Source organism: Haliotis cracherodii, unplaced genomic scaffold, assembly GCF_022045235.1.
Source record: "Haliotis cracherodii isolate W230 unplaced genomic scaffold, xgHalCrac1.p SCAF_20, whole genome shotgun sequence".
In the NCBI taxonomy this organism is placed as follows: Eukaryota; Metazoa; Mollusca; class Gastropoda; order Lepetellida; family Haliotidae; genus Haliotis; species Haliotis cracherodii.
This window is the reverse complement of record NW_027266276.1, coordinates 1,427,660-1,449,794: the sequence shown is the minus strand read 5'-3', so window position 1 is coordinate 1,449,794 and position 22,135 is coordinate 1,427,660. Positions and strand designations below refer to the sequence as shown.

Genomic DNA, 22,135 nt, shown 5'->3' with positions numbered 1-22,135 from the left:
ATCATCCCTAACATTGTTTGTTCAATATTGTTCAACATTGTTCGTCGTATGATGTGACAAAAACGAAAAAAGAATGTCAATTCCCGTTAAAATGATTATATTTAACATTGACTCCAATTTGATATGTCATTATCCTTGGTTATCCCGTGTTTTATTCTTGATTATCCAAAGTATTATGTCTCCGTTCTATATGTTCGTTTCAAATAGTGATCAGAATGGAATGGACACGTAGTACAATGGATCATCATGGCTGATACATGATCTCACTTCCTGACATTGTCCATCTGTTTCCTGATTTCATTACTTAACTATCCTCAAACCATCATCCCCACCCCCCACGACCTACCCCACCCCCTTCGACCTACTCCACCCCTGCCTCACCCAGTCCCTCCCCGCCCACTCCCAGACCCTCCCCGCACACTCACTATGCAGTACAATTGTATCATTGTTGACCACGTTGTGGCTCAGGTAGACTGACATTTAGTCCCTGAAATGAAACAATGCATAGACAATGGTGACTCTTTCTTTTAATACATAATAGTAAGGGGAGAAGAGAATCTCTTCATTTTCCGAAACAAGAATTCCATCCAAATATTATACACTTACATGTGACGTTTTGTGTAGTTGTGGTTTTGGGTTTGTGCGACAGTTACTCAGATACTTCATTCACATCATTTCACATCTTTCATCCTCGCTATAACGCTTCTCGACTCGTCGCTTCCTTATATAAGTTATCTCCCCTTAATTCACACATCTCCCGGTAATTAGCAACGCCCTTCCTTCTGCCCCTCCCACCTCCAGCAGCTCCCCTGTGACACCTGTGGTCATTGTGTGTCCTGCATGTCCAGTCTGCGTGAGAGTTGACCCTTGAGGAATCCCGGGGGAGGGGGGGGTGGGGGGTGGTTAACAACATTCACTCACTGGGTGAAGGAACACCGAATACTCGGGGACAGCTGAATAGCATCCATTGTTGCCACCGACAACCGAACCACTGTCCCCGACCCCCGTGTTCATGCTGAATCCCATGAAGTCCGTGATTCGCTGTAACGGTAACCTCCATCCCTTAGTAACCTCCATTACATCGCACCGCACCCCCACCCCACCCCCACCCCTGTGGCCCACCACGCCTTGTTATGGTGTGTTTGTTTTGGTATGTGTCAATAATGGATGACCTACCCCCTGCAACCACCCCTCCCGATGTCCCCACCCCCCAACTCCCTGGTAACATCCACCCCGCCCCACCTCCCACGGCTCCTCCTCGAACCAGTGTTTGTTTTGTAGCATATTTCAGAAACGTTGACATGTTGCTGTGGCATTTCAGTGTGTATTTCTTGATATTCAATTCAAATTCAATCGACTTAATTATAGAATTCTAGGTCATCTGTCGCTTATTGTTGTTAGAATAGTTTGTCAATAAATTTAATCCATCACCATCACCATTTTTCATGAAACTCAACCCTATTATTTTGCTGTAGCGGAAACATTTAATGTAATCGTATAAAAATTGTAAAACTAATATACCTTCTCCCAATTTCACAACCGACGCTTGTATATATAAGAAAACAGTTAAAAAATATTTTGAACTTTTTTGTCCGAATTTCTCCTTCTATCAATCAATCTACAATAACAACGTGCAGCCATGACACCGGTATTATTTTCTCAAAAAAATATACAAAGCGAACTTTGTCAAAATTCTCCCCATGTCACGATTCCCCGTTTCTGTTCCCATGGCTCCGCGAGACATTTGTTTTGAGGCCAATAAACTCTACGTTCTTGTTTAAATGTCACTTGAAATTCAGACGCTTCTATGGAAACAGGCATTTCTGGTATTCTCCGAATCTAGGTTCACGAATATTTCGAATAAATGTTTTTTTATAATCTTTGTAATTGTGTTTTTGGATACTTCCGACTTAATTTTTTAAACATCAAATCGTTGCAAAAAACGAATAAGATGGCCTGCCCCCCAAATGCCACCTTAAAAAGCTGAAAGATAACACACATCTTACATTTTTTCTTCTGATCAGCTGATCATGATGCTAAACACATCTTCGGCACGGCTTCTGAATTTGGTTTATGTGACGTAACATGTCCACAAATCTGTCAAGCCTAAACAATTTATTCGGTTTCAATTCTGATAAAACCAAAATTGTGTTTTTAACGTAATCTGTGTCCACGTGTTCATTTCAAGCCTGGGTTGGATCAGTCTCGGTCTCGTTATCACATCACGTGAGCTCGAGCGTTGTATATTTCACATTTATCTAGCAACGTATCGCTACAGCGAGGAACGTGGGCGGTTTACTGCGCAGATAGAAAGGGTAACCTGCACACAATATAATGGCCACTGCTACCGGCAAGTCAATGAATAACACATTTGAAATCTTATTTTTCAAAGAATTCCTCCCTACGTGCTAATCTCCATCCAAAAAGAAACATTTCCAGGAAACTTGTGTAAAAACATGCCATAAATATGCTGCTGCGAAGCAATCTACACATCGAATCACATTATGTTCGGTGCTCTACGCGCAAGAAAATAGTGTTTGCTTGCATTATCCGATTACCGATCTTTTGTAGAAATATCACAAAGGTTAATCTGATCTTAAACCTCTGTTTTTCTCGCATGAATCTTTCCCATGCGATACGAGAGTCTTGTTTTTGTCTAATCTAATATTTTTTAAATCCTAAGATATCAGATTCTGTCATCCTAAACGAGAATATGATCCCCTAACGACTGTTTGTAATTTTGCAACTTCTACTGATTAAACTCACCGTCGAATTCAATTACGTTTTGAAAAAAATAATGTCCATCTTTTGCGAATAATAATACTCTTTAAATCTAACAACGATTCATTATGAAACTTTAAAGCATAAATTACTTATTAAAACATCTCTTTTGCTAGACACAAAGAGAGAGGTTTCATCTGGAAAAGGAAAAAACGACCCTAATTGGGCCAAACCGAAGACAGGTCTTTGAACTTTAAAAAATAATACCCTAAGTTTCGGCTCTAACTAATGTCCATTAAAGCGCTCGTGCTGGCATTTGAACCCCGAAGAAAAACACCAAGGCAGTGTAATGAAAGAACAATATCAGGAACCAGACTTCCAAAACATCCATAAACTTGTGTGTTAGAGCCACGCGCAGTTGTAATTGGGCGTGTGGGTTTAGTGCTTTCGCATATGTTTCCTAGATCGCAGGATCTCGTCAGTGACCTCGGTCGTATTTGCTTTGTTCGAGTGTAAAAGTAATCGAGGGTTGTAACGAGGTTGGACCCAGATGATGGGTTTGCCTCTCATCGTTGTGGCTGCAGTCCCACCGCCCCGGCGGTCGGTTTGTCGGGGGAGGCAAATTCCGAGACACGGTTCGGGAGATCTTGCCGAGATTTGAGAATATGTTTTACGAAAACTAGGATTGGGGGTGGAAATGGGTTAAAAAATGGTGGTTAAATGGAAATGTTGCTTATTTCATGAAACAAGGTTTGGATGCTTGAAAAACTTTGAAAATGGTCGCAAATGAAAATGGGGAAATATTTTGACGAAAAGTAGGAAAAGGGTAGAAAACATTAAATGGGATTTTGTTGATTCATCTGCACAAAAGTAGAAATCAGAATATTGTGGAGAATGCGGAAGTTTTCCCCTAACGTAAATTAACCGGGTCATTGTAGTAGTTGGGATTAAGTGGATTTCGAGATTTGTTGATGGGAACCCGAAGACAAAGGTAGCTGTGAGACCGGTGACCATGTTTGGAATGGTGCGTATTAACGGAAACATCAAAGAAATAGTGGCAGCTGTTGTAGAAATAAACGAGCACTAAACAACGTCAAAAGTATAATTTACCAACATTAGACTTTAATTAGAAAAATACATGTACATACATTCTGAAATCAAGTAACACGCTGTCAGCTTTACCTATTTAACGAATTTTCGTGTTTGCCCCCGAACTTATCTGTTTTAATGTATTATTGTTTGAAATTGAGTTGGACGTTGCGGCATTTTACAATATTCTGGGTTCTGTGTGCGTCGTACATGTTGCAGTCGGCGAGCATGCAGTATAAAGGACTGAAGCCTGTAAAACAACGATGAAATATGAACTACTCATGGGCAAAACATTCATTATTTGTTGCGTTTCTATCGTGTATCAGTATATGTACAGTAAACTACGTATATAACGAACAGTCTTATAACGATCAGACCGATATAACGAACTTATTTTTTAGTTCCGCCCATTTGTTGTATATATGCTGTATATATGCTTATAACGAACTACGGTTATTACGAACTAAAATTAGTGGTCCTTTTGAGTTCGTTATAACCGTAGTTAACTGTGTCTATATTTACATTGAACGCGTGTCTGAGTGTGTATCATTGCAATGTCAAGAGGGACACCAGAAATATGCTTCGCACGTTACCAATGTGGGGATTCGAACCCGGGTCTGAGCCGTGACGAGCGAATGCTTTCGCCACTAGGCTGGCATTCTGTCCCGTCATGGCAAGAAAATTCGATAAAAGGAGTTACAAAAGTGATGCTGTAGGGGTGATTCAATATCTTATCAGGTCTCGTCATCGTGTCCTAAAATCTTAACGCAGAATTTAAATGGTCCGGTGAGTTCGCGCCTACCCCCCAGGGCTTCACAGCCCCAGGGGTCAAACAGTAATCGGGGGAGGTCGTCCGCGCCAAGCAAGGGTTTTAATGAACTTGGGACAAAGTTCAATCGCAACAAACAAGTTTGATCTTGTTTACTTCATAAAGCATGCATTTGACCGTGATGTTCCGAATGACATCGTGGCATGCACGGAAGATCAACGAGGGTACACTTAATGGAGATGAACTGTTTGTCTCAGATTCCGAAGTATGGGGAGAAACTTATAGGTTTGCGGTTTTACGTCACGAATTGCAGTAAATGTCAAAATTTAACAATGGCGTGAAGGAAAAGGTCGTTGCATTTCCGCATTCTGTGCAATTTTTTATTGCCTCGGCTTTGATGAATGCTTTTAAAAGAAATATTATTTCAGCAAATAAACCCTTAAAAATGACTCGGGGTATTAAGGGACTTTATCTGCAGACTCTTTGTCTGGTTAAATTAGCTTCACACTAATCCATTTGTCCGTAGGTGTCACATATTACAAGACACAAGATAGTGTATACCCATTCATCAGGTGTCGGATGTCACGGGAGAATTATGTGTATTTTATGAGCGATAGTAAGTCAATAATTACCCTTCGCAGACAGCTCGAAAACCACAACTCATTATGAACGACACAATCCTACACGTCAAGCATGACTGATTTGAAGTTTTCATATAAATAATTACAGATATGCTGTATTGAGAATTTATCGTTTACGGTTCATTTACGAGAGGTTTACTTTGCCGAATTGTGTCTTCGCCCTTTTGTGGCATTGATTTTATGGTCAGGATGGCGTCAATACCCTACCCCCTGAATCCCGAAAAACAACTAAGTTTTCACTCTGAGTCTCATTTCCAGAACACTACTTAAGACAAATCTCAAAAAGCATTAACAAAAGGGTGCAATTTGAAGTTAAATGACTGAAAAAATATCCAGGTCCCGAATACCCTCTAAACGAGAGGTTGGCAGCCTCAGTCAAGTGACATCAGAATGTCAACGGCTTGTGAAATATACGCGCTTCACAAACCGCAGCTTGAAACATATTCAAACTAGAAAAATACGCTGAATATGTATATATGTAGATTTATACGATGTCAGCCAGCGTATATTCGTTCATGTGGTGTTTTCATTGGCATGTTATGTTTTAGCCCTTACACCGAGTGCTCACGGTGAGAATTACAATTAATTATACACGCGGTAAAATTCAGACGTGAACGGACAAATAGAATATACATTAAAAATATTCTCCTCCAACCAAACATCTGTGTGAACCGACACGGGCGACCTGATTCCCGATGTCTGATGAAATAGACACGCTGCATGCACGCACATGCGTAACTCGATCACATGACCCGATCAGTTAACGCTACGCATAGTGATTCGACTTGATTTTGGATACGTCCTTTGTGAGCTATGCTAATTATGACAAATTAAAACAATTTACCATCTCATTTGATAGTTAATTGAGCGCGAAACTCGATACGTGTTTTCCGTAGGCTTGATGACATGTGGAAGTCAGGTGCGGGAAGGAAGACTGGCTATAAAAGTAACACGATTCTGGTTGAGTGTTTTAGACGCAAGGGTTTGGGGGCTAGGGTACGGGTGGGGGGTCAGTATGGAGGAGAGAGAACAGTTCATTTTGGCTTTGAGTGGGTGAGATGGGATTTTCGCCCCTTTAACAATATTCTAGCAATATCACGACACAGATCCAACCCTGTACCATTTAGGGAATTAAACCCGCGACATGCATCCACTTTACCCACAAGCCCACCTACCGCCCCGGCAAGGAAAGGAAGAGCATTGGACGGTGTTACGAAAGTGATGCAGTTGCGATGAATCAATATATTATCAAGTCCCGTTACCTTGTCCGTTTGCTAAACCCCGTACTCAAAATAATTATCTTCCCTTAGTCGCGCCAGGATCCGCTGTCTCCACGTAATAACCGGCTACGACCAGCGTTGTGCTTTACGCTGATGGCACGACATCGTTTGGCAGAAATCCCGTGCGGTACTGCGGTACTTTACGACAAAGATAGGAGTCTTGTTCGTTTATTTGAAAGATTTAACAACCGCTTTGTTTTATCAAGTCCCAAGTAGCATCGTTTAATGTCTGTATGAGGCGTTTAGCGTTGACATTTGCCCCATCAACAACTTACAGTATACCCCGCGTTCCCATGGGAAAGCGGCAATCGACATCGGACCGAACATAAAATTAATTATTCAAACATAATTGAGATATAAACTTGACACTGTGCAAACATTTGCTGTTAGTTCAGATTCTCGGTATTGACTCTATTGTCAATTGACATAAATTGTTATAGTTGTGCGAGATCTATCATAATCTATCCCATCACTGACAGGAGATAATAATCACGGGGGGGGGGGGGGGGGGGGGGGGGACTCCTTACCCTACCCTACCCTACCCAGCCTCTCCCATCCTCGCAAAAATAGAAATATCGTGATACAGTTCTCGTGAGATCTCGTGCTGGATTGCTGACCTTTCCGGTTACAGTTTATGCAAATGAGTGTTCATCTGACGTCATGGTCCGCGTTGACGCCACCTTGACAAAGAGCCCGGATGACCCCTCACCCCCAGATTCAAATCAAGCTTCGTTGAACCTCATCCAGAATTAAATACGGTTTATAAGGGGTCGTCTCAAACGACGTACGAAATTGAAGGAAGGACATGCACGAGTTTTCCTTTGGGAAACACAGCTACGTGTTTCCATTGAGGTGATCGATCATTCGATTGTTCTTTTTTGTAGTGGGGTTTGACTTATGCTCAGTTCTTAAAAATATATTTGTCTCGAATGCACGAAAATCCTCATTACCTTAGATAGTGTATATTTACTATGCACTACTAAATTTGATTTTGAATATAAGAGTACTTCCGTTTTACGAGCTCTGGGTCTGTTTTTCTCTGTCTGTTTTATTATTAGTGTTTTTGCAATTTTATGTATATATTACTACAGACCACACAAATACATAATTCTCTAATAAATAACCAATCCGTTTTGAGATGCCCCCCTTGCGCGTACACAGTCCTCTCACACCCTCCCCTCCCTCTGCTCTTGTCTATAGCACCCCCGGGATTGTACATAGCGCCAGTCGTGCGGGTATCACTGACTCCCTGGCGTTGTGATATTTCACACAGTGTGTTTATAACTGTCAATCAAACTCCGATTTCCACCGATTCAGTGATTGCTTCCTTTTGTCCGCCTAACAAGGCGGTAGTAGTGTAATTTCACCACGTGTAATTGTATATTGCCGTCATTGTGTCGGAGAAGAGTGTTCATGACTTTGGTGAGATTGTTTACAGTGTTTTTGTCAACTCCAACACCAGGCCCTGATACGAGTCTCTTAGAGACGACTTTTATACCCCAGCTCACAGGGATGTGGCCATCTTGTGCCCCGGGGGCTAGAGTTTAACACCTGAGATTCTGGGATCCATATTCCCTTACAATTCTAGCCTATGGCATTAATCTGTACAATGGTAAAAATAATCAGGGCGATATTAATCATACACATTGCCTCATGAAGTGACATGTTTCATGTTTCAAATACCCATTGACGTGATTTATTCCCGGTAACCAGTACTTCCCGTTTAGTTATCATTCATGTGTTCCCTGAATTCAATAAAACTGGACCCCATCACACTCAGATGAGATCTACTTATCTACGCCATAGCATGTGGCAATCATCGGGATCGGGTGGTAAGGTGAGCTTGTTTGGTTTAGGCATATCGTGGTATCCGAGGTGCGAAGATCGATTCTCATGGTGTCAATCAATGGATTGTCTGGTCCAGACTCGATTATTTCAAGCCGCCGTTATATAACTGGAACATTGCTGAGTGAACAACAAACAAACAACTACAACAACTACTACTACATATACTACTACTACTACTACTGCTACTACTACTATTGCTCCAACTATTTCAAGTAGCGCTTAGCCAAACCGAGTCACTCACTGACTGTAGCCCCTACCCCTTCGGTCACTGCTACGTGGCATGGGTAGTCCTGATGTCTAATGAAACAATTCGCTGTACATAGTTGCGTCCCTTTGCGTGCCATGAACCTATGATTGTGGGTTCGAATCCTAGATTTGCCAGGATTTTGCTTCCGGGTTTGTCAGCATCATTCTGTGCTCGAGAGGTTCACTAAAGTGGTCAATTCTTTGACCTGCATGACATCTGACTTTCCTGTCACACCAAGCCGACAGGTCCTGATATAAGTGTAAGAGTACTCTGTTGAAAGCGGCGTAAAACACAACTCGCTCAGCCTATCGCCACTGTTGCAACGGGGGCGACATCGTCAGCTTCTGCGACCGGCGTCACTGCTGCTGTTGCAAACGACTACATTGCACTCACTACAATCGCAGGTTCCACATGAAACAATCTCTGAAGCCCATTTCTTGTGTCCCCTGTTCTCTCCCTCCCTCACTCACTCACCGGCTGCTGCATCTCAGTATTACCGCCATTACGCGTCACTGCTGTCGATATACAATGTGACAACCCAACACCAAGGAGTGTCAGTTTCAAAGGCCACCTGTCAATCAGTTCCCTCCCATCTGTCATATTCCAACGCTGGGGTCTCAAAGAAATAAAACCGCCTAAAAATTGGCGAAATACTAGGCATTCGAACTTTCACTCGTTGATAAAACTAAACTTGATAAAGTGCATATAATTATGTTGTAATAACTTGTTGAACTAGACTTGTAAAATCACACTTACGAAGGCAGTAAATTGTTAAAAACGGTTCGCCATATTAAAGTTTTGAATATTTTACGAAAAAAATGTGCTCTTACTCCTAACGAAAATATCATTACTAATTGAATAATTTTCAAGTACCAACTTATGAAACATAATTATCCGTTATTTCCGTTGAGTTAATATTTCACCATTTCATAAACGTAGCCCGCCCTTTCAGAAATGATGCATTCATCGTCCCTCCCTGCTATAAAATATTCATGTGCCAGCATTTCACAAGCTTGCACACCTTCCTCGTGCTGCACGCGCTCAACATGCGCAAGGCTGGTTATCCACAACTGTCAATCAAAGGCAACCTGCGCCGCGGCTCCAGGTCACTGACCTACTTCTACCAATGGGCAGTCAGCAGCGTTATAATCATAATAACAACCCTCACTGACCGGAGTTATAAGATAAACATACTTTATAACGGGGCGATTAGGGTTACCACTATTAACGACCGATAATCATACTATTTAATGTGTTATGGTTATTTATGAGTTATATTTGGCCGGATTATTTATAAGTAAATGTAATGATATACCACCTATGACTTTTACAGTTTGGGCGAACTAGCACTTAGAAGGAATCAGTTATGAAACAAATATGGGATATAAGATACTCTTAGCTTGAGAAAATAGAAACATGAAATGTGGAGACATTTTATTAATATTAAGAAATTTGGAAATTATAAGACTTTATATCATTTATTAAAAATCTACCGATTTTTTCCTGTTGTTTATTCAACGGGAAACAATGTTCAATACTATGAGATATTGTTTCAATACTATGATATATTTAGATTGTTTAATTTTGATGTGTAGAGGGGGGGGGGGGGGGGGGGGAATTTCAAAATGTTTTGTTGCGATATTTTGATAGTTAAAAATGATTTTGTAGACGGACAACAATTGAAATGTGTTGTGTTGCGATATTTCGAAAGCTGAATTTTGTTTTGTTAAATGTCCAATCTGATCACTTATCTTTTGCGAGGAAGCCAAAGTTTGCAGTTTATTGAATGAGGACATTAGTGTCGGGCATATATGTACACGTTAGACGCCCTCCCGTCCCATTAAAGCCCTTCATGGCTAACTAGTCGCTCCCATTAGCCATGAACGCCCTGAGGCTAAGGTCCATTTGAAATTTAATCTGACTGACGACGTAACCTGAAACATACAAAAGTTAATAAGAACCCCAAATCGAGACTTTATCGCATTCACCTTTGACCTTTCACCTTTGAAAATCTACAACCCACGGGCATGAAATAAATCACCGCGACTATTTGGCATCTTCAGCAACAAGACGTTAATTTGCAACAACAAAGCGCTGTTAACGTTCGCAATTGCCGAAATATTATCCGCTGTATAAACTTCACCATTCACAGAACAATCTTGCTTCTCAACAGGTATTACCAGATCAAAGACTGTAAATCGACCATACCTAAACAATTTGACCTTTCAAGTTGCCGACAGGTGCCCTCGTATGTCATAAACGGGGGTTCGTAAACTCCAAACACTGCCAAGCAAGTCGAGAGTTAATGATGAGGTGATGAGATTATGTTGTCAGCGAAGCCTTTTAGAAGTGTGAGGAGAACACATACAGCAGTGGATAATAAGTGAAAGTTTATTGGACGATATCTTCGTCAACGTAAACTGTCATCTAGATATTGCAAACACTCCCTTCGCCTTATCACGCGTCTTTTAGAAATAAACAAACATGTGTAATTAAAACCTGACAATCACCGCGCGGAGATCAAAGGAGTTTGAAGGACAGGTGGGGAGGTGGCGAAATGATATAAGCATGATGTGTTAATATCACCAGGAGCTCGATAACCGTGTTGAAATATCAAAGTTCATTCAGTATGTGAATATGATTGAACGAACCACAGAAAGTAGTCATGCGCCATGATCGTGGAATATATTTATTTTATGAAAAAAAACCATCTAGAAACGCATACAAAAGCAAGTCTAGCCAGCTCAAGCTAGCTCTATTCCACAGCATAGGGAAATTAATTTATTTAGAGTCAAGAAGGATATTGTCTAATATAAGATTTCTGAGACTAAATGTTAGTCTACACAGAAAGCAATATGGCGTAGTACTGTACACCGTACACATCTGTACATTTTTAACAAATTAAGTCGCATTACATCATCCATTTCATTCACACGTGTATTGCACACATCTTGGCACAGTCCTTGATACCGTTATCTATTTAAGTCGCATAAGGCCGATATGCGTCCCGGTTAATGCGATTGGACGATCTGCAGACACGTGACTATATTGACGTAACGACTAATCCGATTGGATGGTTCTGTTGCCTGCGTGGTTATCTGAACCAGATGGTAATTTGTTTTAAAATATTCCAGCCGAGTTTGACTCTTAGCTTCTGTATAAACACGCATATTTGGATAATACCCCTAGATTAGATAGATGCGAGTCGTGGACAGGTGATGGCAGACATGCCGCTGCAACTGGGATGTTTCACGATTCTTATCATGCTTTCACCGCGCAGTCTGATTAATTGCTGAATCAGCACACTACAACGGAACGTAAGCCGAGGACAATGGAGCGTGTCAACGTTGTCGATGTCGTAGCGATTGGCACACCGCGAGACCTATACTAACATCTAGTCTCTGAAATGAACATATCGTAAGAAAAAAAAAAGTTCTTAAATTATCTTAATAACGATATAATAAAAAGGAGCCCAGAGACTCTCTTCATTTTCCTAATACTGCAACAATCTAGACTTGCCAAACATTATAAACTTGCATGGGCTGTATTTGATATATTTGTATCAGGGTCTGTAAGACAGACGACGTGAGACCGTTGGTGGAGTTTACGTTGCACTGACGTTACTGTTACCGAAAGTCCAAATTAAGATTTATAGATTTTCAGTTCTTTTACAAATCTGTTGGAATGTTACACCGACAGTTTAAATATTTTGGATTTGTAAAGCACCAGCGGCAGCTTCTAATGACTACGATTCGGACGTGACAGTTCTTTGAATTTTATGGTCCAAATTCTGATGTGTACCTCGCATACGAGCTCTCCAGATGACCAGTGAGCCAAGGTAATCTTGGTCTTAGGGTCGCTGTGGTTTCTTGTTTGAACGTTGACTTTGAACAAGGTCGTTTTGTTGACCAAGAGCTACTTCTAGTTCAATGGCTTCTATTGTATTCCTTCCGATGCTGCTTGTACAACCACGGGTGGTTCAGAGGTCTAGGGCGCCACGATTCGCTGAACATAGTTGCGTCCCTTGGACATGGCAGTATCCGCTTGTCTAGGGTTCGAATCTTGGATTCTTCCCGTAAATGAAATACTGTTTAAAGCCACTTTATACTCCACACACTCACTCACACCTGTTTCGATCCCTAAGAGGTGAGGTGAGGTGAAATTGGGTTTAACGTCGCGTCTAACATTATTGCACTTATATAGCGACGTGCATGTACGTGTGTGTGTGGCTGCTTGTACTAGTCCGGACTGATGCCGATTTATAGTGCTAGCTCACTGAGATACCATGCCGCAGTTTAACAAGAATACCCCACTCAGACACAGTATACTGACTCCGAGCCGACCAGTCCTTGTTTTAGCCCCTTAATGCCGAGTGCTGGACAGGGTAACAACAAGTACCTTCTTTAAACGTGGGGATCGAACCTCGGACCTTCCGCTCTCCGGGCGGACGCTCTACCACTAGACCACGGAGGCGGTCCTCGATCCCCAAGAACCAAGTTTGTAGCAGTAGTACAATATTAAGGACTGCTTACCATTAACGCGAACACCTGGATATCATCATTAAAGTTCACTGACCCCTGCATGTGATTTTCATCACTAATTTGTAGCCATATTGAATATCTACAGATATTCGAGATAGATTACTCTCTGGCGTTGTCGTTTTGATCTATGTGCAAACTGGCTCTTTGTGTTTCCCCGCGAGAACACGAATGTGACATCCTCAGGAACCACATTTGTCACGTGCAGATTATTGAGGATTGGGTGGTCGCTATGATTAACATGGACGATTGTGTGTAATTTTGTCCCATTTGCGTAGATGCTTATGTTATCAACCATTCGTTTGCCTTCCACAGATTTTTAAATCCGACGTAATTCAACTGAAATATTCTGACTGCGGCGTTATGTCATTCACTTAACAATCTCTCCTTCACCGACGACAACAACGACCATTATTGTCATCCATAACATCAGCATGTGTACTGTCGTAACCTCAAAGCAAAGCGTCACCGTGCAGAGATATTTTGGTCGCACGCACCGAGATAATCTCGGGCCAAGGTGAAATGTAACGCCACGCATATTCATGCACTGTGTCCCAGTTCAGTCTGAATGACAACACACCATATCAGTGATTCGACAAAGCAGACGACTCTATTTGACCACCTCACTTCGCCCATTCACGCGGCACGTCCGCATGAGAATGTAGTACGTTGATGTTATGTGGTCGACCTTTCGATATTTACTAACGCTTGGTGAAAGGTCACAGGGGTCATGTGGCTGGCGACGCGGGGGTGGGACACAGGAAGATGTTCTTACAGTTTGCTGTGTGAATTTGATGTCATGTATGATGGGGGTAGTTCAAATGAAGGTGTATTGGCCAACGCTGATGAATCAATCGAGGATGGTGTTGTTTGATAATTTGTCCGTTAAAAGGCCATTAGGTTAAAGAGAAAGACACAGTTTAAAATCTGAGCTGTGAATGTACGTGTGCTCTGATCTTTGATAATTTTTTGACTTGAATGCAGGTAAAGCATAGGTCTTTGTGACATTGGTTAACCAGAACATCGCTACGACCTTTTTGCTGTGGGCGTTGTGGGTAGGTGCAAAATGGTGGATATTGCTTGGTTGTAGGTGGGTGGGGCAAGATGTTGCTTGGTGGTAGGAGGGTGGGACGAGGTGTTGCTTGGTGGTAGGAGGGTGGGGCAAGGAGTTGGAGGTAGGTGGGTGGGGCAGTGTGCTGCTTGGTGGTAGGTGGGTGGGGCAAGATGTTGCTTGGTGGTAGGTGGGTGGGTCAATGTGTTGCTTGGTGGTAGGAGGGTGGGGCAAGATGTTGCTTGGTGGTAGGAGGGTGGGGCAATGTGTTGCTTGGTGGTAGGAGGGTGGGGCAAGGTGTTGGAGGTAGGAGTGTGGGGCAAGGTGTTGGAGGTAGGAGTGTGGGGCAAGGTGTTGGAGGTAAGAGTGTGGGGCAATGTGTTGGAGGTAGGAGTGTGGGGCAATGTGTTGCTTGGTGGTAGGAGGGTGGGGCAAGGTGTTGGAGGTAGGAGTGTGGGACAAGGTGTTGGAGGTAGGAGTGTGGGGCAATGTGTTGCTTGGTGGTAGGTGGGTGGGGCAAGGTGTTGGAGGTAGGTGGGTGGGGCAAGGTGTTGCTTGGTGGTAGGTGGGTGGGGCAAGGTGTTGGAGGTAGGTGGGTGGGGCAATGTGTTGCTTGGTGGTAGGTGGGTGGGGCAAGGTGTTGGAGGTAGGTGGGTGGGGCAAGGTGTTGCTTGGTGGTAGGAGGGTGGGGCAAGCTGTTGCTTGGTGGTAGGAGGGCGGGGCAATGTGTTGCTTGGTGGTAGGTGGGTGGGGCAAGGTGTTGGAGGTAGGTGGGTGGGGCAATGTGTTGCTTGGTGGTAGGTGGGTGGGGCAAGGTGTTGCTTGGTGGTAGGAGGGTGGGGCAAGGTGTTGCTTGGTGGTAGGAGGGTGGGGCAAGATGTTGCTTGGTGGTAGGTGGGTGGGGCAAGGTGTTGGAGGTAGGTGGGTGGGACAAGGTGTTGGAGGTAGGTGGGTGGGGCAATGTGTTGCTTGGTGGTAGGTGGGTGGGGCAAGGTGTTGCTTGGTGGTAGGAGGGTGGGGCAAGGTGTTGGAGGTAGGTGGGTGGGGCAAGGTGTTGGAGGTAGGTGGGTGGGGCAATGTGTTGCTTGGTGGTAGGTGGGTGGGGCAAGGTGTTGCTTGGTGGTAGGAGGGTGGGGCAAGGTGTTGCTTGGTGGTAGGAGGGTGGGGCAAGATGTTGCTTGGTGGTAGGTGGGTGGGGCAAGGTGTTGCTTGGTGGTAGGAGGGTGGGGCAAGGTGTTGGAGGTAGGTGGGTGGGGCAGTGTGTTGCTTGGTGGTAGGTGGGTGGGGCAAGGTAAGGTGTTGCTTGGTGGTAGGTGGGTGGGGCAAGATGCTGCTTGGTTGTATGTGGGAGGGGCAAGGTGTTGCTTAGTTTTAGCAGGGTAGGGCTAGATGTTCCTTTGAAGTTTGTGGGATGGAGTACTGGTGTGTGGTAGAAGGGATGGAGTACTGGTGTGTGGTAGAAGGGATGGAGTACTGGTGTGTGGTAGAAGGGATGGAGTACTGGTGTGTGTTAGAAGGGATGGAGTACTGGTGTGTGTTAGAAGGGATGGAGTACTGGTGTGTGTTAGAAGGGATGGAGTACTGGTGTGTGGTAGAAGGGATGGAGTACTGGTGTGTGGTAGAAGGGATGGGTCTCTGTTCGGAAACGACACACTAAACACTAAACATTAGTCCACATTATCATTCATCACAAGACCCTTCTCTCGAGGGATCCAGGACATTCACAGATTCAGTGATATGTTTATAATCTACTACGGAAGCGGCGGACTAGCAGTAATGCGAGAAAATCCCTCAAACATCAATTTTCACAAAGGTGTACTTAACGCCCGGGTGTTAAAACTCCACGAAGTAAGCTTAAACGGCAATCTAGATCAGTCGGAGATGGCCTGTCGGTTCTCACGGCAACATCCCCTTGACGCTTCACCGAAATAGGTTTCATAAGAAAAGGGTTAAAAAATCTGCTGGCCCCATATCTGAAGATATCGCTGAAGGGCCGTTTTAGCTCCTCCTGTGTGCGTGTGTGCGTGTGTGTGTGTTTGTTTGTGTGTCTGTGTGTGTGTGTGTCGCTGCTTGTACTAGTCCGGACTTATGCGGGTTTCATGGTGCTAGCACACTGAGATACCATGCCGCAGTTTAACATGGTAACAACATCTTTTGGTATGATGAAGCGGGGGATCGAACCACGGACCATCAGCTGTCCGGTCTGACTCTTTATCCTCTAGACCCAGATGCGATCTTCCATCAAGCGGACACGCTGTGATATAACTGAAATACTGTTAAAAGTGGCATTAAAACTCCCTCACTGACTCCCTGATACTCCACACGGATGACTAATAATTTGGAAGATGCTGGGCGCGAAATGCTCCCCTATCCCTGTCACACGTCAAGTAGCATATACGTGTAAATGTTACCACATAATGAACTGGAAAAGGAAATACGACTGTCAGTTGTTTTACGTAAACGGAAATCCCTCTCGCAGGACATGCGCCGTTTTATTATCAATTGAAACGAAGCTAATTATACTGTGATTCATTAAACGTAATTTCACCGTAATTTCACTGGACATGTTATTCACAGAAGTAGTTTACTGTCATATTATTAACAATGAAAGTAATTATGATGTTGAAGCTCATCTGTGAAGAATATGTACACAAGACTTGTAATTTTGAGACATATTTGCCCCATGCGTGACGATTGGAACGTAATTCATTCGCTCCTTATTCGTCTGAAGTTTGGAAACATGTAATTAAATTACCATGGATTAATCAAACTCTTAAATGTTCTGTGCTATGCAAATAATTACTTTCTACCTAGCGGCCGGAGGTACGGCATGTGTTAACGTCTCTCCAATCACTAGTCCACTTCAAGCGCTTAGAATCTTTTCACCAATTTTCCTAGCTTTAAAACCACCTCGTCTCTCTATTTCCCTTGGAACAACCTTGCCGAGTGTCCTGATCGATAAAAGGAAATTACATTGGGGAGAAAAGAACACGAGACCCGACCCAATTTGTGCCTTGGCAGGGGTCGTATAAAGCATTGGCCGGTCCACCAAGAACAAGTTCCCGCATGCGTTGATGCCAATTGAATTATACATGGCATAAATAATATATTGTATCCGTTTGTTATCTGAGAGTTCATTATTTCCCATCTTATTGCGGATGTTGATAAAAATGCATTATAATGTGTGCGGAAATTGTATTATTTCTTGGAGTGTTACTATATATTCGTTCAACAAATAAACGCGTGTGCTGTGTCAAAGGACATGTTTTATTTGCTATTGTCGTTGGTGTATCGGGCGGTAGGGAAGCCTAGTGATTAAAGCGTGGTTCGTTTCAGCAAGACCTGGTTCGATTCCCGAAATGATATTGTCACGTGAAGCCCGTTTGTATTGCCCCCATCGTCATAGCGACGGAATATTTCCCACACTGACGTAAACCGCTTTACCCACTCGCTTGTCTGCATGCCAAATTATTGAACACCTTTTCTAAACTTTTTCGAAATTATCTTTCTTCCGAGGGGATCAAGCACAATGTATTTCAAATCACAAAAAAATGGTTTTAGATTCCTCTTATTTATTCCCTTTTGAAATGTTTGAAATGTTTTTTGTACCTGCTAGTATGGCAGTTGAGTAGCGACGTTTGTTGCTGATTTCACGTCAGCTGTGGAGTTGGGGAAGATTTATGCCACAGTTGTGTCACGAAAACAGATAGCGTGCCAGATTCACCTCACGTTAACGACACGTGCACGAGATAGTAAATTCATTTCAGATATGTTTCACTCCCAGGGGACATATCCAGGATTAAGCGTCGTTGTAATTTACATAAACGTCAGGCCGTTTACATCGTTTTTATCATAATTCGTTTGTTTTTGTTCGTATAATGGAATCTGTCTATTGTAGATATTTCTGATCACGACTAAGGTATCGTCGTGTATATACTTATGTAAATTATGATATTAGTATACAGTAAACTACGTTTATAACGAACACGCTTATAACGAAATGACGGATCTAACGAACTTATTTTTACTCCCGACCATTTGTTGTATATATGCTGTATGTATGCTTGTAACGAACTACGGTTTTTACGAACTAAAATTCGTAGTCCCATCGAGTTCGTTATAACCGTAGTCTACTGTATTACTGTCGTCAACGTGTTTGCAAATCAGTCGGAATGTTGTATTTCATTTAGCCGATTGTACATTTCACACTCTGTTGTACATTTCATGTGTACACTGTGTTGTATATTTCATGTATAAACTGTGTTGTATATTTCATGTATACACTATGTTGTACATTTCATGTATACACTGTTGTATATTTCATGTATAAACTGTGTTGTATATTTCATGTATACACTATGTTGTACATTTCATGTATACACTGTGTTGTGTATTTCATGTATAAACTGTGTCGTATATTTCATGTGTACACTGTGTTGTACATTTCATGTATACACTGTGTTGTATATTTCATGTGACCATTTCGACAGTTGTACATATACCCCTAAATGCTCAAACTGTCCAGTTCTCGGTGGTATCTGCGTGTATGTTTCAGTGCGACAGATGTACATATACACCTGATTGTGTGTTTCAGTGCTCCAACTGTCGCTGTATGATGTACTTGTATGTTTCAGTGCTCCAACTGTCCCTGTATGATGCACTTGTATGTTTCAGTCTGCAAGACGTGTATAGTGCGGTACCTGGAGACCAGCAACTACTGCCCCATCTGTGAAGTTCTCATACACAAGACGCGACCCTGGCAGAATATAAGGTGAGCAGGGGCGATGGGGTGGCCCAGTAGTTCAAGTGTTCGCTCGTCACGTCCCAGGCCTGGGTTCCATTCCATACAAAGACAACCTGTGTTACGCCCATGTCCGTGTGCGATGTGCCAGCCGCAATATTGCTGGAATATTTTTACAAGCGGCGTAAAATAAACTCCCTATTAAGTGAAGAGCTTTATCATTCATACCGTATATTATACAGTAGAACACGGATATAACGAACACAGATAGAGCGAACAAACGGATACAACTGTTAAAAAATCCCCGATTTATCTCCTATATAATATCATGTATATTTAATGGTGGAATGCTATATCTTGATTATTTGGTATAAAATAATACTTTGTGTCGACAATACTTTCCGTTGTCCTCGCCGACACTTGGACAAGTAAAGTGAGGTGAGGTGAAATAGGGATTAACGTCGCGTCCAAGATTATTGTACTTCTATAGCGACGTGCACGCACGCGCGTGTGTGGGGCTGCTTGTACTAGACCTGACTGAAGCCGATTTATAGTGCTAGCTCACTGAGATACCACAGTTTAACATGAATTCCCCACTCAGACACACTATACGGACTCACGGCAGACCAGTCCTTGATTTAGCCCCTTAATGCCGAGCGCCAGACAGGGTAACAACAAGTACCATCTTTTAACGTCTTTTGGTATGACGCGGCCGGGGATCGAATCCCGAACCTTCCGCTCTCCGGGCGGGCACTCTACCACTAGACTAGACGCAGGCGGCTGGACTAGTAAAATCAGACATTTTAGCATTTCCTGTTAGCAAAACCCTAATATCCCCTGATTCATGACATGCTTCGTGGTGAATTACCGTATTTATCCGATTCATATTATTAAAATGTTGAATAACAAATAAAACGAGGCTTTTGTTGTAAATAACAATTAGTTCTCGTCTTTTAATTACATTCCTATTGAAGATGTAATCAGGTCACGGGATGAGACACGATGATGTAATCAGGTCACGTTATGAGACACGTTATTTCACAAGAAAGCCAGATATCTTCTATGTACTGACCTCATGTAATATCCCGACGAGTAAGTGAATTTGGTTCAAATCCCCTAGAGCAGTATTTAAGCTTTATCGGGGATGAAATACATTACACGCTCGTGTGATAAGAGCGTGATTTGGATTAATGCGCATAGAACAGTATGTGAGCTTTGTCTGGCATAAACAGAGGTTACACGCGAGTTTTGGGATAGTCAATATCCTATATTTGGAAGAAACATTATATGTTTCAAGAATGATTATCCGTCAATGACCCCAACGAATACCTTTTATCCGTTGGCTTTATCCTGACGAGAAACCATCTCATTATATGATAAAATATGTTATCAGCATAATAATCGTTTGGTGAGTAAGAGGTGTTTGTGGCTGCAGTTCTGAAACAAATAACACGGCGGCCAGAGAATTGTCTGTTCTGGTCCAGGAGAACTAGTGGTCAATGGCATGAGCGTTGATCCAAGCCGCTCGTGGAACGATAACACACTTCATCGTAGTTCGTAACGTTAATCCACGGTATTTGAAATCCGGTTCTGGAGAGCGGTAATGGATTGTGTGGGTGTCATGTGAACGTTATGATGTAGTCCAAAGGAGATTCTTTTAATATATCTGTTGTAAAAAAGCAAATACTTCCAGGTCATTGTCTTCGAAGTGAAAGAAATGTCAGCTCGACAAAACGTGTGGTGAATCCCGATGTATAGAATGACGTATTTGTTTCAGATATGATGAAACGCTACAGAATATAGTTTATAAAATGGTGCCAGGGCTGTTTAAAAGTAAGTATATGTGTGTCATATGATATGCACATCTCTCTCTCTCTCTCTCTCTCTCTCTCTCTCTCTCTCTCTCTCTCTCTCTCTCTCTCCACACACACACACACACACATACACACACACACACACACACACACACACATATATACACCATTACTCCGTGAACACTGCTATATATACCATTGATCGCTGAATACTGCTCTATATACCATTAATCCCTGAATACTGCTACATATACACCATTAATCCCTTAATACTGCTATATATACACCACCATTAATCCCCGAAGTGTTAACGTTAGCAAATTTCAACCACCACAAAATGTCTCCTTCGGGATTAGATATCCGAATGGCTACATTGTTGCTAAATATACACCTATGAAGTCTGATTGATTGACATTGACACATTAATTCATGTACATTTCAGATGAAATGAAAAGGCGGCGAGAGTTCTACGAGCAAACCCCATGCTATGGTAGGGACTGTTTATTTCACTGTCTTAGTTATTGACGTGTTATTGACATGCGGAGAAATACGCACCTTCTAAGAATAAGTACATTTCTCATCTGTAACAGCAGACTAAGCCCACAGTAACACTATACAATGAATTTATTTCAAGATATCTGTTTTTCTCATCATCGTTGCTATGACTTGTGGTTCTTTGTAGAAATAATTTCGTTTCTATGGTGATTGTATCAAGACGCTCGGCAATTAATTATTCCAAATTGACACGGCAGTGACAGTTAACGCGATTATACATTGCAGGAACTGAAATCTAGTTCCTATTATCTGTGGTATGGACGTGATGTATGCCCTGGCATAAAAGACCTCATATTAGGAGTGCGCAGTGTATTTCTGTCGTTTCTACCATTGTGGTAGAAATCTTTCCCTCCAGTCTACCATCTACAGATTCATCTTTAGTCCATAAAGAAGTTTTAATTATTGTATAAAAACATGGCATGTTTATAAAAAAACATGCACTGTTTTCGAGAGAAGATTTAATTCTTGGAACATCTTCAGTAAATAAAGTTGAATTGACATTATGTCTCTTTGAAATTTGATGATCGGATATCTTTAACGTTTCTGTTATTAATACAGGTGTAGGATTTATTTGGATATTATTCATGCCCAGCCGTCTAAGGTGCCGCAATTCGCCGTGAGTTGCGTCCCTTAGGCGCGCCAGTAACCTATGACTGTTCAGATTCTCCCTGATTATGTTTCTAGGTTTGTCAGCACCATACCCATGGGTCTCAAATAGTGGTATGTTTTTAAAAAACTGCATCACCCCGCGCTTTCCCCCCAGATCAAGCGGACACGCAGTCGTGATATTGCTAGAATATTGCTAAAAGCAGCGTAAAAAACATACTCACTCACTCACTTT

General features: G+C 42.4%; 1 protein-coding gene across 4 annotated transcripts in view; it reads left to right on the top strand.

Moving 5' to 3' along the window:
- LOC139470184 (polycomb complex protein BMI-1-A-like) overlaps positions 1–22,135 on the top strand; it is a 113,456-nt gene that overhangs the window by 79,177 nt on the left and 12,144 nt on the right. For all 4 annotated transcript variants that reach the window (XM_071252495.1, XM_071252493.1, XM_071252494.1 and 1 more), the window contains 3 exons: positions 18,859–18,955; positions 20,703–20,758; positions 21,182–21,229. In XM_071252495.1, the coding sequence (XP_071108596.1) occupies positions 18,859–18,955; positions 20,703–20,758; positions 21,182–21,229 (201 nt within the window). The remainder of the gene's footprint in view (positions 1–18,858; positions 18,956–20,702; positions 20,759–21,181; positions 21,230–22,135) is intronic.